Genomic DNA, 20,066 nt, shown 5'->3' with positions numbered 1-20,066 from the left:
GGAATGTCAGGCCCACGCATTAATATTCTTAATTTATGCACTTTATCATAACAATTTCTTTACACTATGGGTTACGTATTATACTGATATACATATACTCTATATTGTACATATAGAGAGGTTATATTTTGTTTTAATAAAAGAGATGTTACAATACAGATGTAATAAAAAGGAAGTACTAGGTGTGACAGGTTAAGAACACGGTTACAGGAGTTCTGAAGTTAATTCTACTAAACTGAAATCTGAAACAAACCCAGAATGGAAATAACCTAAGTAATCTACAGGTTACCATCTCATTAATAAAATTTTTCTAGTAATCTACCAAGGTTTCTTTCCATGAATGAATGAACATATCAGGGATAATATTTAAGAAAACTGAAAATACTACTATAATACTACAGTAGTTTGTTTTATTTGCCTTCATTTGATTTCATAAAGAGCTCTGTAAAACAATAAAACATATCACCAGTCTAACAGTCACTTTAACTCTAGGATAAGGGAGTGATGCCCTTTTCTGGGTCTTAAGTCCTAACTGTGGAAGAGCATTCAACTCAACACATTTATTAAACATCATATTAACAAAACACTGTACTGCTGATGCATAATGCAAACCTGATTAGGATACAAGAAACAGAAATACAAACAAGTATAACAAAACAATGTAACAATAAAGTCTAAATACAGAATTAGTGGAAGCACGAAAGAGTGGCCAGTTCCCTGTAGGAAGTAAACAAGCTTCTGAGAACAGTTTTTAATTGTAGTTCAAGGATGGGCTTTAAGACGTCAATGATGTGCTGGGAGCCAGCTCCTACTGGTACTCAAAGCGGACTGTATACCTTTCTTACCAACTCCATGTATGTAGCCTGAAAACGGCAATGGTGGGAGTTATTCACACCATGGAACTCAGTGAACACCACAAATCAGAGCTTTTCCCCCTGAAAAGTGGGCTGTTAAACATTTACCAGCAGGGGCGCCTGGGTGGCTCAGTTGGTTAAGCAACTGCCTTCGGCTCAGGTCATGATCCCAGGGTTCTGGGATCGAGTCCCGCATCGGGCTCCCCGCTCAGCGAGGAGCCTGCTTCTCCCTCTAACCCTCCCCCCTCTCATGTACTCTCTCTCTCATTCTCACTCTCTCAAAATAAATAAATAAATCTTTAAAAAAAAAAAAAAGTTTACCAGCGTACCACTGTATATGTTTATGTGTCTCTCTCTGAAATAAGAACCCAATGCTTTCATCAGCTTATCCAAGGAGTATGGAACCCAAAAATAACCAGTTAAGAACTGCAAGTCTACAGGTAGGGAAATTAAATGCCACTTACCTGAATAAATTGATAAAGTTTCGTCTATTATAAAAAACAACAAAAAAGGGCTCATCCAAATGGTCCTACTTAGGTATCTATATTACTTCCCAAAGCCTTTCAATACATGTTTCAAGGTTTGATTATATCTCGAGTAAGCATGCCTTGAAATTATCTACCTTTCAGAAACAACAAATGTTGGCAAGGATGTGGAGAAAAAGGAACCCTCACGCACTGCTGGAGGGAATGCAAACTGGTGCAGTCACTGTGAAAAACAGTATAGAGGTTTCTCAAAAATGAAAAATAGAATCACCATATGATCCAGTAATTAATCCACTAAAGAGTATTTACCCAAAGAATACAAAAACACCAATTCGAAAAGATATATGCAGCATTATTTACAATAACCAAATTATGGAAAGAGCCCAAGTGTCCATCAATAGATAAAAGGACAAAGAAGATGTGAGATACACACACACACACACACACACACACACACACACACACACTGGAATAGTATTCAGCCATAAAAAGGATGAAATCCTACCATTTGCAACACTATGGATGGACCTAGAGAATATGTTAAGTCAGTCAGAGAAAGACAAATACCATATGATTCCACTCATATGTGGAATTAAAGAAACAAAACCAGAAGAGAGAGACAAACCAAAAACCAGATTCTTAACTATAGAGAACAAATGATGGTTACCAGAGGGTGGGTGGGTAGGGGAATGGGTTAAACAGGTGATGGGGATTAAGGCATGCACTTGTCATGATGAGCACCAGCTAATGTAGGGAATTGCTGAATCACCACATTGTACAGCTGAGACTAATACAACACAATATATTAACTATACTGGAATTAAAATAAAAATATAAATTTTAAAAATAAAGTGTTTAATAAATGCTTGTGAAACCACCCCCCCAAAAAAAACCAGAAAATTATCTTTCAAAACAAATTCTAATACTGATATCCCAAGACTTAAATTGATGGGATAAGGTATTTAACTTTACATATTGGAAATAGACATTAGAACCTTAGTATTATTTTAGTTCATGCAGTTCATTTCTTCCTGTTAAATGACTCCACATACACAAAATGTGTTTAAAATATTTTTATGGTTTTGTTTATCGTATTCAAAATTAACTTACCGTGCTGATTGACTACTACCAAGTTTCTGTAGATCATTGTATATATTTTCCTTAAAGGGAGGAAAAAAAAAGATGTACATTTTAAAATAAAAATATATTAAACTGGACTTAACCAGACTTTTAAATACACATTAGCATGAACTATATTGTACACAAGCTAAATTTTAAATCACTGTATTCAAACTATATCACTGGCAAGCTTCTAGGTCCTAAAAAGTAGCATGATAATTAGTTGTACAATGATTACATACAGTTACTCTTACTAATCACAAAGGTCTCTCTAGCTGAAAAGACTTCATATCTCCATTTCCTGAAATGTGCCTTGTTTGGACTTTACCAAAAGACCCAAGGGTGTGAATGCAGAAAGCAGGTTGATATATGTATTTTCAAACAGAAAATTTTTAGCTCTGTGCTTAAAGCTTAGAAGTAGACTGCCTAAAAAGGCAGTGCATTATGCAAAACCCACTATAGAAGAACTTGATTTTGACTTCTATTAACCATGGACCAATCACCTAATGGATTTTCTTTCTTTTTTTTTTAAAGATTGTATTTATGTATTTGACAGAGAGAGAGAGACAGCTAGAGAGGGAACCCAAGCAGGGGTAATGGGAGAGGGAGAAGCAGGCTCCCTGCCGAGCAGGGAGCCCAAGTGGGGCTCGATCCCAGGACTCCGGGACCATGACCTGAGCCGAAGGCAGACGCTTAACAAACAGCCACCCAGGTGCCCCCGGATTTTCTTTCTTGATCTTAAAATCTATTAAAAGATGAAGCTTCCTTCAGTCATTTAATAAATACAGACTGAAAACTCACTATGAACCACTGTTCTAGAAACGGGAAAAAAAAGGAATAAAATGGAAATAAATCTTTGCCCTCATGGAGCTTATATCCCAATAGGAAGACAATTCGCTTATTTTAGTCTTCACTGATGTTATGGTACACTTTTCTTTTAAACTAACGATTTTAGGCAATGTTACTGGTCACATGGTATCATTTCTAATTCTCATAATTAAGGGGAAGTGCCAATCCCAACTATTTCTTTTCACCTTTGGGACTAATGATACAGCTCCATAAACTCATAAATATCAATATTCCTATTCATATTCTTTTCCAAGTCAGTAATTTCCCCAGTGTTTAACCTCTCAACATACTAGAATTCAAGTCAAAGATACTTCAATCAAATCACCAATACACTTATTAAATTTATAAAAATAAAGCTTATATCCCAAGGCCAAGGATAAAATAGTAACATAAATTTATTAGATAAATGTGATTTCTTAATGGAAAGATGTTTATATAGTGTTAAATTAAGAAGCGTGACAAAATTAAATATGGTATGTTCACAACTGGGTCAAAACACATCTGCACATAATGTAAAAACAACAGGTAAAAATGCCATTCGAAGGGCACCTGGGTGGCTGAGTCAGTTAAGTGTCTGCCTTCAGCTCAGGTCATGATCCCAGGGTCCTGGGATCGAGTCCTACATCAGGCTCCCTGCTCAGTGGGGGTGCCTGCTTCTTCCTCTCCCTCTGCCCCTCCCCTCTGCTCATGTTCTCTCTCTCAAAATAAGTAAATATTTTTAAAAATTACCATTCAATGACAAACTATAGTCTTTTTTTTTCTATTCTTAGCTTTCTGTCTTTTCCTATTGCCCAATAATATACATTATGCTTATATAATAAAATTGTTTAAAGTTGTAAATATTCCATTTAATTATTATCTTTTTAGCTATAGCATTATTGAACATTAAATACTAGAATCTAGTTAATTGTTTCAGGTGAAAAATATTCATTCCATTTATTAAGATACACATGCATGCTAAGCTCCACACAGACTGTGCTAAACCAAATGGGAAAAGGAATTCCAAATGTAAGGAAAGAAAGATTGAAAAAAGTCTTCAGTTTCCAGTAGAGTTATTCTAGAAATGTCATCTGGGTTAAATTCAGCTGATTAAGTGCTGTAATGGTATATGACAAAATCTCCAAAGGCGGGCTCAAACTTAAGCCTTTACCACAGTGTGATCTAAAGACTGTCTTTGAAAGTAACTGCAATAATTTTTTTTAATATACAGTAACTGTGACAAACATTTATTTATTTTTAAAGATTTATTTACTTGTCAGAGAGAGCGCGAGTGCACATGCACATACAAGCAGGGGAAGCAGCTGGCAGAGGGAGAAGCAGGCTCCCCGCTGAGTAAGGAGCCTGATGTGGGACTAGATCCCAGGACCCTGAGACCATGACCCGAGCCAAAGGCAGATGCTTAACTGTGAGCCACCCAGGCGTCCCAATTTTTTTTTTTTTTTAAGATTTTATTCATTTATATGAGAGAGCACATGCACAAGCAGGGAGAGGGAGAAGTAAGCTCCCTGCTGAGCAGGGAGCCCGACTCAGGGCTCCATCCCAGGATCCTGAGATCATGACCTGAGCCAAAGTGAGATACTTAACCAACTGAGCCACCGATGTGCCCCAGTGACTAACATTTAAATGATTTCTATGTGTCAAACACTGCTTCTTACACACTATCTCTTCATAACCTCCACATGAGGTATTTATATTATCCCTACAAGTAGGGTAAACTGAGGCTTAGGATAAATCAATTTACCTAGTCACACAGCTAGTAAATGACTGAGCTAGGTAGGTCTCAAACCCGGGTTTATAAGATTCCAGAACTCAGGTTCTCAAGTGATATGCTATTATTACTAAGAAATTAAATTTCTGCAGCTTTTATATATACAGCAACAATTTTTCTCTGACAAAAGGCAGTGAAGATGGAGGTAAACTGAAATGTCTGTCCAGCTGGCTTTTTACAGTGGAGCTGAAGAATTTACCTGTGCTCTTTCACAGAGAAGCTTGGCACTCCAAACAAATCCCCTAGAAGATCATTGGAACAATACACAATATGCTGTTGCTTCTCATCGTATAATCGTTTAGTCATAATATATTGGCCAAGATAAAATATAACCTGAAATAGAAATAGGATTTCTGAGCATTAAAGAAAATTAAATGTTAGTTTCAAATACATTCAATATCTCATTTATCTAAAGATGCTTAAACAACCTGCAACCATACCCGTAACTGTCTAGAATAACAACCATTTTGTACTCTTAAAGCTTTTAAATCTTTTCCTTTTAATTTGATGGGATTAGACACTGCTTTTCCAATTTACTTAAATAAGTGTGTGTATGTAACAGACTTTAACTCTGCCCAGATATCTAGGTACTACATACTAGGAAGAAGGGAAAAGGCAGCAAAATGCAAAACCATTGAGAGCAATAAAAAGTTGCAAACTAAAATACAGCAGTGACCTGGAGTCATTTAGTAAATAATAAATAGGCCCAAACACCATACATCTCAACAGTCTATGAGGTCATCATGGATGAGGACCACAGGAAAGTAACCAATTATATGTACACAACAGTTTGGAAGAATTCAGTGAGTAAAATAAACTCTTGAAGATATCAATATAATCTATGCAACAATAATCAAACTAGTGACCCTGAATCATGCATATAGTTACTGTATGCTCCATTAAGACAAAGAAGTGATACATCTTAAGATATCCACATACAAACCTATTAACCACTTAAATATGTATGAATTTTTTTACAGTTTAAATGTACTTTTACAAGTACTGTCTCATTCCCTGATATTTCATAGAATTGTTTTCACTGTATTAAAGATAAGGAAATGGGACCTGGTCTTCTGACTCCTAGTCCAGTGTTTTTTTCTACTACCCCATACTAGCTGTCATCACTCTCCCATATGCCCCAGAACAAAGATCCTGCAACTGAAAACTCAGACAATAAATATATATATTACTGTTACATGGTTTAGCATAGGCATTCTATACCTCTATAATGGCCCGATCAATTTTCTCCTTATTTCTACTACTAAATGCATACCTTTTTGTTTCCTTAACCAATTACATGATGATGAGGTCAAACCCAAATTAACAGCCCTAAATACATCCTTAACCTCGGAAACATCCTTAACCTCGACACCCCTTGCAAGCTCCCCTACTGTCTGTAGACTTAAGTGGTTAAGAAGGCCTAAGACTTAAAGGAATATTCCCTGGTGACTATGGATTGAAGATAAGTTGACAGTGGGAAAGGAAGAAGAGAACCTACACTCCTACCAAACATCCCATAATGAAGTTTATAAAAAGTGTGGCTGAAAAGGAAAATGGTTAAGGGTCTCTTCCTGACCCACTAACCTGATGTAGATAAGTTACTTCAGTGTTTTAAACAATCTGGGCCCCATAAACTAAGTGGGAGAGATGGGGAAAAGGCACATTTCATTCACAATGAAATTTTGCCTAAGATGGCCCAATCTCTCACTGAAAATCATGCTTCTGTGCACAAATTTAAAGCTAGAGAACATTACATTGAAATGTATCCATTAAATAGAACATGTTCATGAATCAGCTCACCTCTATCCCAGAAAGATCAGTATACTGTACTCATGTATCTCTAGTGCAGAAGTTCTTAACCTGGGATCCATGGATGCCCAAGAAGTCCTTGGATAGAATTCAGGGGGTCCATTAATTTGGATGGGAAAAAAAAATTTCTATATTTTCACTAACTTTTAACTGAAATTTAGCTTTTCCTTCAATTATGAATATAGGCAACAAACCACAAAGTATTAGTAATATCTGTGATTTCTGTCACCAATAAAAATCACAAGTGTTTTCATATCATACTATGGTGTAAACATCTCAAAATACTAACTGTACTCCTCACTACTTTGAAATTACATTTATTAGATCTGCTGCTAAATCTTATTATTTAATGTGTTAATAAAAAAACACACTCAAAAAAGCACATATATCACAAACGTGTTTAGTATTTTGAAAACTATCTTACATAATTTGTTTCCTTTGTAATCCTATACATTTTGGTTCATGCATTTAGAAACAGGATTCTGAGAAGACTTTACCAGTCTGCCAAGTGGGTCCACAGCACAAAAATGCTAAGAACCCCTACAGAGCCTCCCTCTGTCTCAGAGTTCCTAGCTGAGAAATGATATTCAAGTATAATTAGAATTTCAGCTTCAAATTATAGTCCAAATGACCACAACACTTAATATTGCTGTTTACTGAAAAATCCCTCTATATGGCCAATTTCTCCCCATGGCTACATGTAACTAGCAAGACTTGAGTTATTTTGTTAACTCTTAATTTAGCTTACCTCTTTCATAGTATAAGTGTCTTTTTGTGCACCGACAGACTTTAACAACTTCAAAAGCAAAGGCTTTGGTCTAACCTACAAAGAACAAAAAGCTGCTATTATACTTCCAAAATTATTCCAGAACTATAAGCCTCACAGCAAGATGTCCATGAAGAATTTCAATAAAGGCAGCAGACGTTATATTTGACAATCTCACAAGGTTAGAACTAAAAAACTAAGTCATGTTTTCACTAATTGTATCCGACTATAGAAACTGAGTATCACAGACTGTCAAGTCAATTTGGAAAAAAATGCTGAGATTTCATTACTATGCAAATAATCACAGATTCCTCAAGTATCATCAGTTGCAATCAAACACAGTATCCATGCCAAGGCAGTGAAAATTATTTTTTCCTCCAGTTATTTCTATTATCTGCTTACTACCTTACAAACTTAACTAGAAATGGAATACTCCAATGAGATTACCACAAACTAAATTGCAAAATCCAAGAAAAGAGAATAAGTCTTTAGCTCTGTTTCCCAATCTTTTCTTTCCACGTTAGGCTCCCGAAGGCTGGAGGACTTACATAACAAGGATAATTTAAGAGCAGATCTGAGAATGCAATTCACAACCCTCAACTACAAACCATCATTTTCTTCCTACTCTATCATGTTACCTCTTAGTGGGCCTACATTTCAAATATCTACTGACAAACACTTATTGAGCTTCTACCATGCACCAGACAGTGCTAGGTGTGGGGGTGGGGGGGGGATGATAAATAAAACGAGCTGTATTCAAGGAACCCACCAACTTGAGCAAAGGTCAATTTTTTCTATAAAGAGCCAGATAGTAAATATTTTAAGCTTTTCCTGCCAGATGGTCTGACTCAGAAGTACAGATATGTAAACCAAAGGCCATGGCTACATTTCAATAAAACTTTACAAAGAGGCCAAATATGGCCCACAGGCTATAGTGTGCCTGACCCTGATCTAGAGGTTTTCTAAGTGGTATTGAGAAAATAACTGGCAAGGAGGCAGGGACAGAATATACTCTTTCTCCCTCTTGCTGTATCAAAATCTTTAAAACTCAAGTGTCTTTATAGCTTGCCACCTCCACACAGACTGATGCCTCTGTGCCTCTCTTCAATATACTCCTGTCCTTTGCCTAACTTTGAAATCTAACAGCATCTCAGTTTGGAATCTAACTCTCAAAACTAGATTTAAGAAAATTGCCTGTTTCCAGCTAATCAACAGAATATTCTTTAATCACCAAAAAACTGGGTGCCTGGGTAGCTCAGTCGGTTAAGCGTCTGCCTTCATCGGCTCAGGTCATGATCCCAGGGTCCTGGGATCGAGTCCCACATGGGGCTCCCTGTTCAGTGGGGAGTCTGCTTCTCCCTCTGCCTCTGCACCCTCCCCCTGCTCGTATTCTTTCTCTCTCTCAAATAAAATCTTTTAAAATAATAATAATAAACAAAAAACTTAAAATACACAAGTGTGGTACTGAATCATTAATTGTTCTGATCACACTTTTTTGTGTGTGTGCTTACATATACACTTTACTTTCAGGCTACTTAAAGAATGAACTCTCTCTTGAAAGATAAAAAATTACTTTTTTCCCTCCTAAAATTTTATGCATATTAACTTCAAACTACATAGAACTCAAAATAAAAATCTGCAATGGAAAGTCATCAGTTTTTTATTAAGACCTAAAAGACATGCAATAAGAAAACTATAAAAGACAATACCATTCTTAATCTTACATTTAATAACAAAAAGATAAATTCCAAAGATCTAGATGTGAAAACTAAAAACACTACCAGAAAATATAGGACTGTATCTGTATAATCTTGGGATGGGAGAGTTCTTCCAAAGCATGATATGAAATGCAAAAACCAACAAGTCAATAAATTTGACTTCATAAAAACATTCTCAATAGGAAAGACAACAAAACTAAATGCAACCTTTGTAAATGATAAAAGTTACATAAATTTGAAACCAGAGTACTACAAATTAAGAAAAACACAGTAAACCTAAAGGAAGAGTGGAGAGATAAGACCAAGCAAATCCCAGAATAAATGATTTAACAAATGACAAGATGCCCATTCTCAAGAGAGATCAGGGAAATACAAATTTAAACAATGATACAGACCCTTCTACCACAAAAATAGCAAAATGATAATAAAAAGTGATAACATGCAGTGCTGGCAGAGATGAAAACTGCCACAATCTTCTGTTAGCAAGTTATGAATAGCAATCAAAAATATGTATAGTTTAGGACCCAGGAGTTCTGTATACAAAATCTTATAGAAGGAGTCACATAACACAGGATACAAGTACAAAGCAGCACTATTTGTAATAATCAAAAACTAAAGGCAATTTTTAAAAAAACCTATAGCAGAGGCATAAATTTCTAAAAAGGTACACTAATGCTTTGGAACGCTTTGCAGCCCTTAAACAGAATTCTATAGACGTATTGACATGGATGGAATTTGCACACCTGTCTTAGCAGAACAAAACAAGACAGTAACAGATTAAAATTTGCACATGTATATGTGGGTACACACACAGAAAAAATCTAAAAGGAAACATGGTCAAAAGAGAAGACTAGAATTTTCAGCTTCCACTTTTTACATTTCTGTAATGCCTCAAATCTTTACAGCATGAATTACTTTTGTGACTTTTAGAAACCATCTAAAAAGTTAAATACTGACAAGTCAAAATAGAAAAAAAAAATCGGTCAATAACAAACAGAACTTCAGCATCCATGCTTAAGAATGTTAGTGGAACTTAATATTAAATCCAGGGTGATAAAGGACTAAGAAAATAAGTACCGATTCTTACAGTCAGCTTTTACATTTATGCCTGGCATAAATGGCAGAATTTAAGCTGTGTACATACAATTTCACTTAGAGAACCATGCTATAAATGGGGTCTATGGAATTTAGTAGATCACCTCATAAAATATTCTTAAAAGTTACACTTGAGACAAAAATACCAACCAGGGTCTCTTGTTCCGAAGCTGGAATCTGTGAGGTGCTTACAGCACCATCAGTAGACACAGACATGTTGGTATTGCACATTTGCCTACGAGTGGGGAAAAAGAAACACACAAGATAAAAACTTGAAATAATGAAACATCTGTGAAAAAAACCAGAGTCATATGGAAAGGATATAAATAATGCCCTTAAATACTGTCTTTATTAAAACTAAAGCCAGTAGCAAGCAGGTCCTTACCTGGATCAGTGTAGAGAGTTAAGTGCTCTACGTCGCTGACCACAGGTACCTATCTCTAATCACCAATGAATACAGCTGGGAAAAAGCATGGTTTAAATAGCCCCAGCTGGAGACAAGTCAGGACTTAGCTCCTTTTATTACCTCCTAGGAACGTGTCCGAACTTGACCAGCCCAAAGGGAAAAGCTGAGTCAACTTCCCCACAGAACCAGCCCAAACTCGCCCAGACACGGCGCCGGGTTCACGCAGGCACCTGTCATTATCCGGACCCCAAGCCGGGAGACTGCAGACCACAGCGCAGCACAACACCCCCCGCCCACGTGACCTTTACCCCGACCACCCGCGGAGCCCCGTGGCCTCCGCGGGCCAGGTTCTCTGGCCCGAAACCCCGCCCTCCTCCCCAGGGGCCACAACCTCGCGTCCTACCAACAAAAACCTCCACAAACCCACGTGCCCCGCGCCCCCCCACCACCAAATGCACAAAGGCTGCGGGCGGTGAAGAGGCTGCAAACGACAACGAGCTGGGAGACCCAAGTCACAAAATAAACCCAGAACTGCCCACGCGCTTCCCGGCGGGTACCTGCTCTTCACCAAGCGGGGTTGTCCGCGCCTGGAGTTGGGGGGAGCGGAGACCCTCGAGACCCCCCAGTTCCCTTCACTGGGCGCGCAGAACCCCGACGCCCTGGGCCTCGGCGACCATTCCACTCGCAGGGCCCAGGCCACTGGGGCGCTCGAACGCACCAGGTCGGGAGAAGAAGGAAGCTCCCGGCGGCGAAAGCGGCAGGACCTCGGTCAGAGGGGTTAGGGCTGCCGCTGGGGCTCGGGCTCTTGCTCCATTTTTCTTCCAGCCACACAGGGCCGCAGAGGCCCCAGAAGGAGCCGAACCAGCCGAGGTACGCCCGATGCGCGCCCCCTGCTGCTCGAGGGGAGCGCGCCGGAAGCCGCGGCTCATCCGGGCGTATACGCGCGCGCGCGCGCTCCAGCCCCACCACGTCCGCCAATGGGGGGAGAGGGTTGGGTCGGCCGCCTCCGCGAAGGGGGCGGCCCGGGAGCGCGGCGCGCGCAACCTGGGCGTGCAGCCTCTGCAGGGCGGGAGTGGGTGTGGGGCGCTTGCGCGACCGGCTGGCCTGGGCCGCCAGTTCCCCTGGGGTGGGGCTCGGCCCAGGCCGCCGCCGCGGCCCTGGGGTCTTCTTTATCCGTTGTGCTATTTCTGTATGCCCTGTGTTTACAACTCCCGACCGCGGTGGAAACTGCAGGCACCAGGCATATCTAAGTGCAGCTACCAAAAATGAAACCAAAATTAACAGCTGTGCGATATATTAAGGCCACACTGCCGGCTACGGGAGTTGTATACAGATGAGTTATTTCAAGACTTGGTTAAAAAAAAAGTATGATTAAAACTACCACAATATAGACTTGTACACTATGCATACAAATGTTCTAGTTGGAGAAATAGAAGACTTGTGGGTACCGTGATGGGGGGTGGCTGGGGCGATAAAGAACAGTTTTCACTTTATGCTTTTAGAATGTTTGGGTTTGTTTATATAACATTCATTCTCATTAAGAATATATATTTATATATTAGGAACTCTACTGAAAGACTCACCTTGCCCCTTTTGGCCCATAGGCGTGGCAATTTAAAAAATGAAGACGTAAAAATTGAGGTGGCTCAACACAAAAGCACAGAAAGCAATTAGTTCCTTTTTTATAGGGACTTTCTTTTTTTTATATAAAGTTATAACTTTCCCCACTCCCACTCCCTAGCCTATAAAAAGGAATCTTTCTTAAACATACTGGTCATTCAATTGATTTAACTGTTAACATTATTATCTTCAGGGATTTAGTTTGGCTTTTAAAAAAATCTCATCTTTATCATATCAAATATAGTAAGGTTTCTGGTTGTGAAACTGTGTGCTTGACACAGGATAAAAGAAAATCTCAAGAGATGGAGAAAATACAAGAGAAGAACAGAAATGAGGGAAGAAGTGATAGGATTTAAGGTGTTGGGGAGAGAGGTGGATGAGGCAAGGATTCTGTCTTTCAAGGAATTAGTATTAAAAACTTACCATGTGTAACAAGCACTACCCAAGGCCACAGGTAGTGAACAAGATAGTCATACTCCCTGCTGTCATAGAACCTACCAGCCTGACTCTGAATTTCCACCCAAAGTGAATGAGGATACCACTGACAAAAAGTCTGGAGGAAATGAAAAGTTGCCTGGTTGTTTTGAATGATGCATCACAGAGCAAAGAGTTCAGTGGTAGAAAATGTGGAACTGAAGCTCAGGCTAAAGACAGAGCTTTTGAGGGGGATGACTGGCTCAACATGTAAGAACTGATGAGTTCCTCAAAGGAGAGAAGAGACTGGACTGGGATAAGGCAGCAGGGGTAGAAACAGCAAAGAATAAGAGGACTGACCAGAAAGCCACCCAACACAGGCCATATAATGGTGTCCCAAAGATGGTGTCCCAGAAATGGTGAGTCAAATAATGATACTGAATACTGCAGGAGTCAAAGAAAATGAGGGATGAGAAATCACACTGAATCTTCTCACTCGAAAATCTGTTCCTATTATTTGTGACTTTACCATTAAGAAAAAAATGCAGGGGCACCTGGGTGGCTCAGTTGGTTGAGCAGCCTGCTCTTGGTTTTAGCTCTGCACATGATCTTGGGTCAGGGGATCGAGCCCTGAGTTGGGCTCTGCGCTCAGGGGGGAGTCTGCTTGAGATTTTCTCCTTCTCCCTCTGTCTCCTCTCTTTCTCGCTGACAAATAAATAAAATAGTTTTTAAAAATGCCTTTAAAAAAATATGAATAAGTGTTCAGTTTTATCTAATACCTCTTTATGTATCTGGAAATGATCATGTGGCTTTTCTCCTTAATCTGTTAATATGTTAAGACTGCAGTGATAGATTTTCTAATATTGATCCATCCTTGTATTTACTCAGACTCTACTTAGTTATAATGGGTCTTTTTTTTTAGATACTGATGAACTGAATTTGCAACAGGAATAGTGTAACAGGATGATATGGAGCATAACTGATAGCTTATCCTGTCCTTAGAGGTTACCAAATATCTCAGGATTTAAGTGGAGATATTGTCCTATTGAGAACAGTTACTCAATTCTCCAAGGCTAAGTTCAGATAAGGTGGCGTTCTTGACCTGGGATTCTGGTTCCCACAGGGTAATACAGGCTCAACCGGTTTGATGACTTTTAGCATTGACAGTTTTAAGGGAGGACCAGGAGCAAAACAGGTTACCTTCTGGAGGAATGAAGGATTTATAACCTCACCTACCTGCCCCCTAATTATATCTGAGACTTGTGACTACATCTTGTCTGAACGTTGCTGAGCCACTCAACTGGCAGAAGAGACATGATGAGGTTGCGTAGTACCCCCTGCTTTGGTGTGGAAGGGTTTCTGGAGTTTCTCACAGGTCAGCGGTCCCTGAAAAAGATGGCAGGGGTATAAGGAGTTTTGCTGGTAGCCCCCAAGATGGCCACTGCCGTGGTAAGAGAACCCTGGCAGCACCAGACACTATAGGATGTCCATTGGTGGAATGTACTGAGTTGGGGCAAAAAGAGTTGAGGTTCATTCGATTCTCCCTGTCCAACTTGCGGCCAGGACTGGGCCATAAGACCCTTGGGAGAACTAGCTTTTGGATACCTGCCACCTGGAGGGAACTGATACCCAATTTGCATTAAACAGAGAGGCCAAGACAACCAACAGAAAGGGGACAGAAATGTCTCCATTGTCTAGCTGGTATTTTTCATATAAAGAAAACATGAATATGTCCAACTAATAAAAGTGCAACAAATTTTAAGGGCAATCATGTAAGGAAAGATCATTTTCGCCCTCCTCCTCTTTCCCCCATCAATGCCAAAGGAGTAATGTAGTAGTTTTCTATTGCTGTGTAATGAATTACCACAAATGTAGTGGCTTAAAGCAATACAAATATATTGGCTCATAGTTCTATGTGTCAGAAGTCCAAGTAAGCTCGACTGGGTTTCTCTGCTCCAGTTCTCAACAAGGTCAAAATGAAGATTGGCCAACTTGGGTTCTTATCTGGAGGTTTTAGAGAAAAACCTGCTTTCTAGCTCATTCATTCAGATTGTTGTCCAAATTCAGTTCCTGGTAATTGTAGAACTGTGACCCCCTTTTCCTTGCTGTCAATGGGGGCCCCCTCTCAGCTCCCAAAGTCTACCTACATTCCTTAGCACATAGCCCCCTTCATCTTCAAGCGAGCAACAGTGTGTTGAGTTCCTCCCTTATACTTCAAATCTCTGACTTACTCCTCTGCAACTGGCCAAAGGCTCTTGTGATTAGAAAAGGCCAACTCAGATAAACTCCCTTTTGCCATGTAATATAGCATAATCATGGGCATAATAACTCATCATATTCACCAGGTTCTACACACACTCAAACGGGAGAGGATTATACAGGGTAAGGATCGTTGAGGGTCAGTTCTGGAATTCTGCATACCGGTGGTAAGAATGGGGACGAGGGTATGGGATGTGACAGATCCGTGCCCCACATCCCCATTTCCAGTTCCAGGTCACCAGAGCCACAAATTTAGCCTGGTCTAGGGCATGAGGAAGGAAAATCTTGAACCAAATACGAATTGAAGTTTCAAAATGAAGGAGTCTTCATAACTGAAATGAGACTGTTTTAATAACTAAAAGAACTGAACAATGATGAAGTTGGATTGAGATGTCATTGAGGGAAACTGCCTCCCCGTAAAAACAGGGATTACATAGTGCACTCAACAGAATACATTTGATTGCAGTAAAACTCCAATAAGAAACTTTTTTTTAAGATTTTTATTTATTTTGAGAGAGACAAAGCACACAAGCGAGAGAGCACAAGCAGGGGGAGAAGCAGAGGGAGAGGGAGACGCAGACCCCCACTGAGGAGGGAGCCCAACGTGAGGCTCCATCCCAGGACCCCGGGATCATGACCTAAGTCGAAAACCAACTGAGCCACCCAGGCGCCCCTATACTGATATTTTAAATTTGGATTTTTTTGGTCTAGGTTTTTGAAATTGGTCTCTATTGTTCTTTCCTCATACACCCTTTTTTTTTTTTTTTTAAGATTTTATTTATTTATTTGACAGAGAGAGACACAGCGAGAGAGGGAACACAAGCAGGGGGAGTGGGAGAGGGAGAAGCAGGCTTCTTGCAGAGCAGGGAGCCCAATGCGGGGCTCCATCCCAGGACCCCGGGATCATGACCTGAGCTGAAGGCAGACGCTTAATGACTGAGCCACCCAGGCGCCCCAGAACACAGTAATTTATATACTCTTGATATTAAGGTTTTAATGGTTTTATGAGTTGAGTAGTTTTTTCTATTCTCTGAAACAGCTTACATAAGACTGGAATTACCTGTTCATTAAAGACTTGATAAAACTGGTCTATGAAATGAGTAAGGCTTGGATATGTCTTTTGGTATTAGAAATTTTTGACTACTAAAGAAATTTCAATTTCTTTAATGATTAGTGTTTAGATTTCTCATTTCTCCTGAAGTCAGTTTTGTTCATTTACATTTTCCCTAGAAAATTATGCAGTTCTGGGGCGCGTGGGTGGCTCAGTCGGTTAAGCGTCTGCCTTCAGCTCAGGTCATGATCTCAGGGTGCTGGGATCGAGCCCCACATCGGGCTCCCTGCTCAACCGGGAGCCTGCTTCTCCCTCTCCCTCTGCCTGACGCTCCCGCTGCTTATGCTCTCTCTTTCTCTGTCAGATAAATAAAATCTTTAAAGAAGGGGGGGACGCCTGGGTGGCTCAGTTGTTTAAGCGTCTGCCTTCGGCTCAAGTCATGATCCCAGGGTCTTGGGATCAAGCCCCGCATCTGGCTCCCTGCTCAGCGGGAAGCCTGCTTCTCCCTCTCCCACTCCCCCTGCTTGTGTTTCCTCTCTCGCTGTCTCTCTCTCTGTGTCAAACAAATAAATAAAATCTTTAAAAAAAAAAAGAAAATTATGGATTTCAAGCTCATGACTGATATGATTATGTATTGAGCAAATAATTGTGGTACAACCCAGAACTGGCAAATCTGACAGCTTAGGCAGAGATGGGTGTTTTTGGATGACATGTTGGCATGAGCTTCAAATTAAAATCTCACAAAAGTAGTATTGTCTTGCAAGACTGTAGAGCAATCTTTGATGGCATTAAAGCTTTCCTCCCAAGGCAAGTTGCGTGGGGGTTGTTATCCTCAGTGGATGCTTTGAGTGGGTCAGAGAATTCCTGACCTTGGTGCCTGACCACTCAGTTTTATGCTGTTGCTAGTCTCAGAGTTGTTTGAAACTAACAACTACAACTGGATCAGGATGTTTCTGCTACTGATCTTCAAAGTGCTTAAAAAAAGACACTGCCTTCTCCATGATGAGGAGCTGCCTCTTCGACATAATGGGTTTTCAAATTTTTCTCATGTGGCTAGATCGAGAAGGGGACAGCCAACTTCTATTTGTCAGTCCTGTAATTCAGGTCACTGTAACACTTGGTTTTGGTTTTGCTTTTAAAGTCATGATAGTCTGTTTCTTCATTGTGAGCCAACATTATCACTTACATAGAGTATGTCAGACATTTTGGGTCAAACTGTTCCCCAGAACCCAAAAGAAAGGACAGAAAGTTAAGAAAAAGAAGTACAAATGACTGGCCTTGCAGTACATGCTCAACGAAAAATAGCTCAGGACACTCTGATTGATAAGTCTTGTCAGCATAGTGAACTTACTCTCTTTGGCTGGAACAAACAGGCACTGAAAACATGGAGGGAAATAGAGCTATAAACAATACATATTGTAATGGATTTTTACTAAGCAGAGGGGTTGCACATTTAACTCACTACAACTCAGGCAAATAAAAAAATAACATTTTAATTTTACCTACAATTATTGCTGAGGCTATACTTGGATTTTAATAGGAAAACTAAGTGTTCAATATTATTTAAATCTGGCTAGGTCTGATCATTTAAACAGTCAATGTAGAGAGTTTCCAGTCTCTTTTAAGTAGAATTGTTTATAGGTGCTTATGGTATTTAACAGTTTATCTTAAGGATTTCAATGGGTAGTCATGCAATAAGTATTCTGGTTTTAAAAAAATAGATGGATAAGGGTGCCTGGCTGGCTCTGCTGATGGAGCATACGACTCTTGATCTTGGGGTTGTAAGTTCAAGCCCCACATTGGATGCAGAGATTACTTAAAAATAAAATCTTAAAAAAAAACCACATAGATAGAGGGGCCCCTGGGTGGCTCAGTTGGTTAAGCATCTGCCTTCTGCTCAGGTCATGATCTCAGGGTCCTGGGATTGAGGCCCACATCTCAGCAGGGAGCCTGCTTCTCCAACTCCCTCTGCCCCTCCCCCTGCTTGCGCTCTCTCTCAAATAAATAAATAATAAATAAATAAATAAATAAAATCTTAAAAAGAAAAAAGATGAATAGAAAGGAAAAGAAAGGGAAAGAAATGTTCAGTTTTTTAGATTTCCCTCACTCTCTGCTTTTCTAAATTGGTATTTTAGTATGGGGGGGAGGGGTGCTCCTGGCCATGTGCTGTTTGTGCTTTGTCAACCCTGCAGGCATACTCTGCTTTCCAGCCTGATGTCCTTTGTCTACCAGGTTCCTCCACATTTTGTTAGCTTCTGACGCTGCTACCTAGAGGTTAAATCCCAGTCCCCACTAATAAAATCTAATCCCATTCCCTTGCTCTGTGAACCCCTTGGCTCTAGCACTTACTGCTTAGATTTGGGAGCTCCCTTTTTATTGCTGATACAAAAGAAAATCTCTCTTGATTTCAATTAGGCTATATATGCATATACATGTGTGTTTAAATTTAAATATCTATTTATAGGGGCGCCTGGGTGGCTCACTGGGTCAAGCGTCTGCCTTTGACTCAGGTCATGATCTCAGGGTCCTGAGTTTGAGCCCGAAGTCGGGCTCCCTGCTCAGTGTCGGCTTCTCCCTCTCTGCCCCCCCCACCCCACCCCCGGTGCTTTCTCTCGCTCGTGCTCTCTCTCTCAAATAAATAAATAAAATCTATTTTTTTAAAAGTTAAACATAGGGGGGCGCCTGGGTGGCTCAGTTGGTTAAGCGACTGCCTTCGGCTCAGGTCATGATCCCGGAGTCCCGGGATCGAGTCCCGCATCGGGCTCCCGGCTCAGCGGGGAGCCTGCTTCTCCCTCTGACCTTCTCCCCTCTCATGCTGTTTCTCTCTCTCTCTCTCTCAAATAAATAAATAAAATCTTTAAAAAAAAAAAAGTTAAACATAGGGACGCCTGGGTGGCTCAGTCAGGTTAAGCATCTGCCTTCGGCTCAGGTCATGATCCCAGGGTCCTGGGATCGAGTCCCACATCGGGCTCCTTGCTCAGCGGGGAGCCTGATTCTCCCTCTGCCTTCTGCTTTCTCTGCTTGTGCGCTCTCTCTCTCTGACAAATAAATAAATAAAATCTTTAAAAAAAAAGTTAAACATAAAAAAATTTAAAAATAAATTTCTATGTATAAATGTATACATATTTAAATTTTGATATTTTATGCATCTATCTATGTTTAAAGGGACCATACATGTTTCATCTTCAGCAGTTATTCACCATAAAACCGACTTAATTTTTTAAAATAAAATTGAAATACATAAATAACACATAAATTCTTTTAAAAAGGGGACAAGGACAAATCCCCTTCCAGCCCGCCCCATCTCTGTCCCTCATCGTCCCAGAGGCAACCAGGCTTATCAATTAAGTTTGTGTTCTCTCAGTCCTTCTTTCATATATTTACACACCGCTACATGTGTTCCTTAGGCAATCTGTAATTTCATTCCGTGGTGTCATTTATTTTCTTTTTGTATAAAATGGCATCAACAATACATCCGTAACTTGCTTTTCTATCCAGTTGGACATGGTGGAGAGCCATCCAGATCTGCACCAACTGCAATAGGATTCTCATAATGGCCTCCTACCCTGATTACGTAGTTTAAATGTACACTTTGTTAGCCATTGTTCTATTCATAGTCAGTGTTTCCAGTTTTTCCCTATGAGGAAGGCTGCAATGGGCATGTTTGTACATGTTTTCTTATGCAAAGGGCCGGTGTTTTTCTAAAGCAGATACCAGTAGCTGGAATTGCTGGCTCATGGCATAGATATTTTTGTTACTCGGTGTTGCCTAACTGCCCCTCTACATGACTGTATCAATTTTATATTCCCATTAGCAATGTGCGTGTATGCTTTCCCACACCCACATCAAGACA

The 20,066-nt window shown here is 40.0% G+C and overlaps 1 protein-coding gene and 1 long non-coding RNA gene across 6 annotated transcripts in view; one reads left to right on the top strand and one right to left on the bottom strand.

Annotated features, from left to right (window-relative positions):
* MDM2 (MDM2 proto-oncogene) overlaps positions 1 to 11,771 on the bottom strand; it is a 25,108-nt gene extending 13,337 nt beyond the window's left edge. The window contains exons 1-5 of one of the 4 annotated variants that reach the window (XM_028110759.2): positions 11,427 to 11,771; positions 10,614 to 10,698; positions 7,633 to 7,707; positions 5,275 to 5,408; positions 2,450 to 2,499 (exon numbers count right to left, since the gene is read on the bottom strand). In XM_028110759.2, coding sequence (XP_027966560.1) covers positions 2,450 to 2,499; positions 5,275 to 5,408; positions 7,633 to 7,707; positions 10,614 to 10,694 — 340 coding nt within the window. In that variant the 5' untranslated portion in view covers positions 10,695 to 10,698; positions 11,427 to 11,771. Of the gene's footprint in view, positions 1 to 2,449; positions 2,500 to 5,274; positions 5,409 to 6,875; positions 6,961 to 7,632; positions 7,708 to 10,613; positions 10,699 to 10,848; positions 11,044 to 11,426 lie in introns of those variants that run through there. The other 3 variants (XM_028110760.2, XM_028110761.2, XM_028110762.2) reach the window with 3 other exon arrangements.
* Positions 11,335 to 20,066, top strand: part of LOC114214913 (uncharacterized) — a 25,735-nt gene continuing 17,003 nt past the window's right edge. Inside the window, exon 1 of one of the 2 annotated variants that reach the window (XR_003610508.2) lies at positions 11,335 to 11,739. This is a non-coding gene — a long non-coding RNA (uncharacterized LOC114214913). Of the gene's footprint in view, positions 11,740 to 13,114; positions 13,323 to 20,066 lie in introns of those variants that run through there. The other variant, XR_003610509.2, reaches the window with a different exon arrangement.

The sequence above is a fragment of the Eumetopias jubatus genome, unplaced genomic scaffold (assembly GCF_037043125.1).
Source record: "Eumetopias jubatus isolate StellerSeaLion01/CBP00866 unplaced genomic scaffold, mEumJub1_p1.0 scaffold_8, whole genome shotgun sequence".
In the NCBI taxonomy this organism is placed as follows: Eukaryota; Metazoa; Chordata; class Mammalia; order Carnivora; family Otariidae; genus Eumetopias; species Eumetopias jubatus.
This window is presented reverse-complemented; position numbering and strand designations above follow the sequence as displayed.